Source organism: Doryrhamphus excisus, linkage group LG5 (genome assembly GCF_037039965.1).
Source record: "Doryrhamphus excisus strain RoL-2023G ecotype Guam linkage group LG5, RoL_Dexc_Guam_v1.1, whole genome shotgun sequence".
Taxonomy (NCBI): domain Eukaryota; kingdom Metazoa; phylum Chordata; class Actinopteri; order Syngnathiformes; family Syngnathidae; genus Doryrhamphus; species Doryrhamphus excisus.
Genome location: NC_136361.1, coordinates 3,155,588 through 3,163,068, shown reverse-complemented (window position 1 = coordinate 3,163,068; position 7,481 = coordinate 3,155,588). Strand labels below are relative to the sequence as shown.

The 7,481-nt window shown below is 43.0% G+C and overlaps 1 protein-coding gene across 3 annotated transcripts in view; it reads right to left on the bottom strand.

Moving 5' to 3' along the window:
• Nucleotides 1-1,226: 1,226 nt before the first annotated feature.
• The window catches only part of pola1 (polymerase (DNA directed), alpha 1), a 48,583-nt gene continuing 42,328 nt past the window's right edge, over nucleotides 1,227-7,481 (bottom strand). For all 3 annotated transcript variants that reach the window (XM_078790590.1, XM_078790588.1, XM_078790589.1), the window contains one exon: nucleotides 1,227-1,376. In XM_078790590.1, coding sequence (XP_078646716.1) covers nucleotides 1,240-1,376 — 137 coding nt within the window. In that variant the 3' untranslated portion in view covers nucleotides 1,227-1,239. The remainder of the gene's footprint in view (nucleotides 1,377-7,481) is intronic.

The window sequence follows — 7,481 nt, the reverse complement described above, 5'->3', positions numbered from 1 at the left end:
TTGAAAAAAAGCTACAGCTTGGATTAGTACTTTGTCTATTTTTTATATAAATATAAATAAATAAAAATACATAATAAATATAACTATATATACAGTGTACACATGTATATATATTTTTATTTCATAGTTATTAAAATTGCAGACACTATAATTTTTTTAAATTATTTTAAAAAATTTAAAAATTGATATTTTAGTATTTGAAAAAGGCTGTCAAATACGCAGAATTTTTACAAATATTTATACATTATCTGAATCGTGAAAATAAACTGCAATAATAGCGATAACTTGGATTAGGTTCGGTACACCTGCGCAATGGAAAAAGCACTATTAAAAATGATGCATTTACATAAACAATGCATTGTATATATTACGTCAAATTGTATATTTTTGTCAATAAACGGAATTGCGAGCACAAAACTTCCCTTTGAGTCATGGCTAGACAGCTGGATTAAATATTTATGACAATATATCAGACAAAATATTTTTAAATTAATTTTTTTGCACCTCATGTTGACATTTAAGTGAAATTACGGAGGCAAATTACCAACAACAACAACAACATGAATGCAGCATTTACTTATTTCTCCTTTTATTGTATTTAAGTATCAAAACACGAATACCAGTGACTAATTACAAAAGAACTGGAACAAACGCGGAAAATGACAAAGGTAAAAACACAATTGAGGGGGGGTGGGGGTGTGTGTTAAACAGAAGGCGGTGTGTAGGAGAAGATTTGCTGTTCGATACCCAGACAAAAGAGTGAGGGTGGGGTTGGGTGGGATGGTTGGGGAGGCTGCGCGTGTGGCCTTCCTTACACGCAAGTCAACTCCTGCATGCTTTATCAACCCGCCTTGTGACTGACACACACACACACACACACACACACACACACACACACACACACACACGGGATGAATGGAGGTAATCAGAACAAGTGTCCGATGGGTTCAGGGATCCAGTGGTCCGAGTGGCGTAGGTTGCGATCATTAGCTATTTGGCGCCTTTTGGACTATACTCAGCTGCCGTGGAGATAAGTCTTTTTTTTTTTTTTCCACGCGCACGTAAAGATGGTCATTTATGTGTGATTACTCCCCTTTAGTGTGGATGATGGGGGGTCAATTCACGTGCATGTGAGTCGCACAGAGGATGGAGTGTGGGATTGATTGGGCTTTAAAACCAGAACCATTACGTGCACGGATAAGCTATAATCCCGCAAAAGTAAAATGTTGTTTTTTTTTTTTACTTAAGGGAGGAGAAGGATTGGAAGAGTTTAGCCAGGTTAATTTCAGAGTAGCCGCTAGCGCTGAGTGCTTTATCGGGCACTTCCTTCAGCTTCCTGTAGACCTCCTTTTCTTTGTTCCACCAACCAGCACGACCTAAATGGGAAAAAAATGGAGAAAAACGGTGTTAATGTCAGCAAAAAAAAAAAAAAATCAAGGTGTCAGCAAGTGAATCTGCCATATTTACTCCTGGATATTTACCTGGAGACGCTACGCTAGCTGCTTGTCATGCTATCGCTTTGAAGGCAGGGAAGGGGCATCACACAATTGGACCGACTGGTCGATGACGGCGCAATAGAAGCAGGAACGTGAGATCGATGGAAAAAGTCCCGACAAGAGCGTTGAGTCAATATTTGGTGCGTTATCCCTTCAGGTGGGCTCGCTGGCGAGGCGACTGACACCATCTGAGGCGGGCCGGCCGCCGCCGCCGCCGCCGCCGCCGCCGAATCTCCCCGACATTGCGTCGAGTGTGCATCAAGTGTCATAAAAACGAAGTAATAACACACTATCACGTCCAAGAGGAATAATGGCTGCCGCTGGAGGGAACGTGTTTGTTTGGGCCAAAGCTCACCTTAGATACCTTAAAAAAAATCTGTTTACCGATTTCGGGCAAATGACGCACTCAGAAATGAAAATTTAAAATGTTTGACTGTCATGATGCTTCATTTTCTGCCGCTTATTCTTACGAGGGTCGCGGGGGATGCTGGAGCCTATCCCAGCTGTCTTCGGGCGAGAGGCGGGGTACACGCCAGCCAATCACAGGGCACATATAGACAAACAACCATTCACACTCACATTCATACCGTATGGACAATTAATCGAGCATGTTTTTGGAATGTGGGACCTTTCTCGTTCCTGATCCTATCCATCCTGGTCACTCCCAATGTGGAATGGGAGTGATGGGAGGATGAATATATTCATAGAAAACGTGTTGAAAAAGCATTTTTAGAGCCCTCTGGACATGAAATAACAACCCTATAGTTACATTTGCACTAATAATGTAGTATAATAACACTAGAAAAAACATAAAAAGGACATAATATAGTCTGTTTTTTACTTCCATCACATTGTTCACTATCTGGTGTCAGAAGTGGGATCATTGTAAAAAAAAAAAATGGCCTCCAGGAGGGAGTGATGTATTTCTGCGTAGATTTAATCGTCCATATGGCCAGTTGTCAGCCCGACAGCCCTATCTCCCGTCTTGTGCTTCCTTCCTGCTACATTAGCAGCCGCTGGATAAACAGAAGCCTGCCGAGTGGCCATGAGAACAAAGGCTAGATACACAGAAATCCGCACACACGCGTGCACACAATTGATGGCAGTTAAACACTTAAAAAGCACACCAACTCCGTCATGGAGACTAAGGGGGTAAAAAAAAAAACACAAAATTGTGTAGTTGACTTTGACGAACATCGTCATGCTAGCAGGGGAAGGAGGGCGAGACAAAGCAGTCCATTTATCCGGATAATAGAAGTAGGGTGTGATGATGCATCATCAAGCAAAAGCAATCATGTCATCATTTCCATAAAAGGTAAGGTAAAAAAAAAAAATCAAATCACACCGCCACCATCATTGCTCATCTTCTGCCTCAATCACCGGGGAAGGATTTACAAGAGGAGCAAAAAAGAATAGTTCAGGTAAAAAAACAAAAGGGGAGGAGAGAAAGAGAAAAATGACAACATGTTCAAATCAAATAGTGGTGCTTGTTTGAGGTAAGGCCTTCATTCGAGAGGAGGTAAAAACGGGTTACAGCTGATGTAGCGATTAGCTGCTCGCTTTCTACTGAGTAAATCAGGGCAACTGTGCCATCCTGGTGGCAAGGAGGCAAAGAGGGAGATACGTATATTGGAGGAGCGGTATTTATTTGCGTAACTGGATATGGGATATAAATGGGGGTAGGCTTTGTATTAAATATCTTTGACCTGCTATCGATAGATTAGCATAAAAATATGATATCGGGATCCTTTTTTTGCAGATAACGATACTAGTAAGGCATGAGCCGGTTAACACAAAACTTGTGCATCGTACCATTTCTACGTGGAAATTCCTGGCAGTCGGAACAGAGCTTCGATGTGTTGCTAAAAGTCGTTAGCTGTCGAAAATAGTCAATAGGCAACTGTGATTGGAGAGTCCAGTTAGCCCAGTCGCTAACGCCACTCATTGGTCCAGACTTTGCTCTTATTACAGATGTTTGTGCCACACATAAAAATGTGCAACTTTCCAAATTGTATCATTGCCAGCAATATTTCATTGGATTCATATTTCTAAATTCATGAAGAAGACCTATAATGCTCATTTTTCAAACTTTGGTGTTGAGTTGTGGTCTCCTATAGAGCAGCTACACACAATAACACGCACAGAAAACTTTAGACTTTCCAGAATCTGCACCTATTCTGCTGTATTCCGACTTCCTGCCAAATTGGTCTGTTTAATTTATTCCACCCATGGCCCACACTCCACGCTGATTGATAAAAATGCATCCTGACCAGGAACCATATAAGGAAGTCCACCCTTTGTGATGTCACAAAGGTACGGTTTTACCACGCCTTCTCAAAACGAACGTTTTGAGCCAATTCTAGTAAACGGAACATCATCAAGAAAAGGCCGTATATGGAAGGGAATTACTTCCACGCCAGTGTTTTGCCTCACACACAGTAAACGTATCCGGGGTTATCTTGGCTGTAACCGAGGTGTTGCCGCACACCCGCGCACACTGCGGCGGCGCTGGGCACGAGCATGTCAGGGCTCTGCACGCTCTAACTAGGTGTAAATACAATAACAAGCCTGTAATTAAGTGAGCATGATGAAGTTAATGGAGATCGGCCATCGCGTCGGCCGCGTCCATGAATATTCCATTAGGCTGGTGGCGGCGGGCAGCTGGAAAAGCAGTTAATTTAATCACCACTCGGTGCACGGGGGAAACTTCTTTGTGTGAGTGTAATTGCACAGAATGAATAATTGATTCGACAATCGCACCCGCGGACTTGGCCACGCCGCAGAAAGGAAGGGGAGGATGAAGAGAGGGAAGGAGGTGGAGAGAATGGATAGAGAGAGAGAGAGGAGTGGGAGGACGGAATGCGACCAAATGCCGAGCCTGTCAGGAAAAAGGGATCATTAGAAACGTGCGACTCAAGGACAATTTGTGTTTTATCAATGCGGTAAAATTACATTACGGCTCGCACGCAATCACGCTGCCCACACTCAAAAAGACGTAGCGGGGAGGAGAAAAAGCAAGCAGAGACCAAAACTGACAAGAAACGATTGCACGTCATTGATATGAGACGCTCCGAGCCGAGAAACGGGGAGGCGCGTCGTGTGCGTTTGTCTATTCGTCGCTCTCCTGCCGCGGATGAAATTACCTCCAGGTTTTACTCAGCGGCGGCAATCAGGCACAAAAAAAAAAAAAAACATATCGCACATGCAGATAAGACGTGCTCGCTACCTCGATGATCGCGGTTCAAAGTGCCGCTCTTTTGTGTTAAGTGTTAGGCCGCTAATAATGGAGCCTCGCCATCTTTACGCCCAATAAAATTAAGCGTTGACACCATGACACAAACATCCTGATTGGAAACAAGGGAGAAGCCCACCAGTTCCACCAAACATATTGATAATGTGAACTACATACACGGTGCATAGTATTCCACGTCTCCTCCCTGTAATCTTAGCAACGCTGCCCCTGGGTGTGTAATGCAGTAATATGTGGTATTACGGCACCAGGACAGAGCTTTAACACCTTAAACCTATACTTTCTAGCAGCATGGAAGTGTGTGTGCACATGTGTGTGTGTGTGTGAGAGAGACACACGTTTAGCTAAACAGACACTGTCACCTTTTGTTTGCGGCACACAAACATGCATACCTGCTGATATGATAAATACGACCCAAGAGGATTGACAATAGCGTTGTCGCCGTGCAAAAATGTCGAGAAAGTGAGTAGGACATTGAGTGTGTGTGTGTGTGTGTGTGTGTGAGCATGAAATCAGTGACTAAAAATTAAATCCACAAATACTGATTTCTGAAAACATTATGTACCATTGGATTGTTTAAAAGTTAAAATGAACCATTTTTTCTGTCAGTGGTTTATAGAATAAAACAAATGTTCAATACTTCTGATAATTTTGCAGGGGTCTTGGTGGTCAGATACCGTAAAAAATGTTATATATATATATATGTGTGTGTGTATTCTGGAAATTTTGGTGGAAGGACCAGAATTTTCCTGAAAATGTCTCATTTTTAAATGCAACTCTTGACATATCTGCTTTAGAGTAGTCAGTGTAAAGCACTTACATCTTTTGCTTGGTTTTTCCAGGCATGTTAGGGGTAAGAAAACATGAAAAGGCGAGTTATATGTAGGACTGTGGTCACTGGAGACATGATGTTATATATATATTTATATGAGACCTCATTCTGTGTGGAAGTGGTAAGTTATTAACTTCTTTGTCCTTGTTCCCCCACTTTATTTGTAACACTAAGTTCATCATAAGTATATTGGCAAGGATAACTCGCTACGGTAGGTCAGTGGCTTGCTATGCTAGCTTGCAGTAATCCCCTAGCCTATTTAATGTGACGTAAACAAAGAACAATAGGCGTGTAAAAGTGGCTCCAGTGGTGTCAAATATCCCGTTTGAATAAAAACTTATCAATTTGCACACCAAACAACACCGATCCCTCTTGCTACATCGTCTTATTCTCTGGCAGACTAAAACGTGTTTATGAGCGAGGGTAGCGCCAAATCTATTTGGGGCGGACCGAGTCAAAAAGTGATTGGCAATGATTTCCTACATCTTGGGCCCCCCCGCCCCCGAGAGAAAAACATAAGAAAACAGAAGTGGGGGGCTATAATCACGTTAGCACCCCTCCCATCATCCGAGTGGTCATCTGTTGATTACATGTTATATTTACCTCCGCCGTCTCACTCGGCCTCTCCTGGCTGCCACACAAGGCCGGCATTCAGGCATACATACATAAAAATACATAAATACATATTTAATCAAATAAATAAATCACTCAGCCCGGCGGCCCTTTCTAATCAAGTGACATCAATCAGGGAGAACTACGGGTAAAGAGGCCTCACGGCTGCCGCCTACTGAGCGCGCTCAGAGGGCTGGAGGAGCGTCTATTTGAGCCCAAGGGGAGAAATATACGCTCCATGTCCCATTACAAGAGAAGGGCTATCCTTTCGTCAGCGCGCGCATTACTCGCCCTATCATTTCTCCAAATCTAAAACCTGTTTTCAATCAACACAGCCAAACGAGTGCCTGTCTGAGAGAGAGAGCGAACGGAGGGGGAGAGCGATAAAGGTGGACAGCGAGCGAAGGGGGCTGCTGGGGGAGCGGTGGAGGGCCTCTTTCCGCCGCTCTCCCGGTGATTGGAGCGTTTTGCATTCTGTATGTGTGTGTGATTGAATCCGTCTCCTAAATTAGGGCTGTTGACTTGAGGAGCTGAATGTCCTTAACCCCCCCCCACCCCCCTCCACCCATATGCAATGGCCGTACTTTGGTGTGTGTGCACAGGGCACCGCTGCCGACTCGGCTAACAGGCTTACTCGGAGACATTGATTGTTCGTGCGACGTCGTCGCATGAGTATTTGTGAGGAAGCACAGACGGAGGTGTGGGGGATTCAAACGCCAATTTCACCGCCTTGATTTCAATCCTAAGGGTCGGGGGGAAAACTCAATTATAGCACAAACGGGGACTAAAAAGGTATGAAATGTCGCATTTAAAAGCCACGTTTGTGGCAAAGGCGCACAACTTTCAACAGCATGTGACAAGTCAGCCATACGCAAGTAAACAGGAAGTGATTTGTGGATGTTTTGATCAGATAGCGACGCTTAAATTGACCTTAGCATCCAGTTTGGACATGCTTGTTATTTAGCTATTTAGCCAGTGGTGATGTATTCAAAAGTATATACTTGTATATATTTTTTATTTTGTAAAAAGGCTACAAACATGTATCTGTATTCAGTTGTTTTTTTATTTTTATTTATTTTATTTTTAGATTTTTATCTCTTACTTCTTATTCAGGACACACTGGCTAACAGGAGTTAAAAAAATAAAATAAAATTCCCACATTTTCTGTCATTTTTTGTAACAAACAACCTGAATGGTACACTGATCTGGCACCGCCTACTGGTAGAAAAAATTAATTATTCCACAGGGTGCCGTGGTTCAGAAAGTCAAAATACAAGACATGGCTAACTAG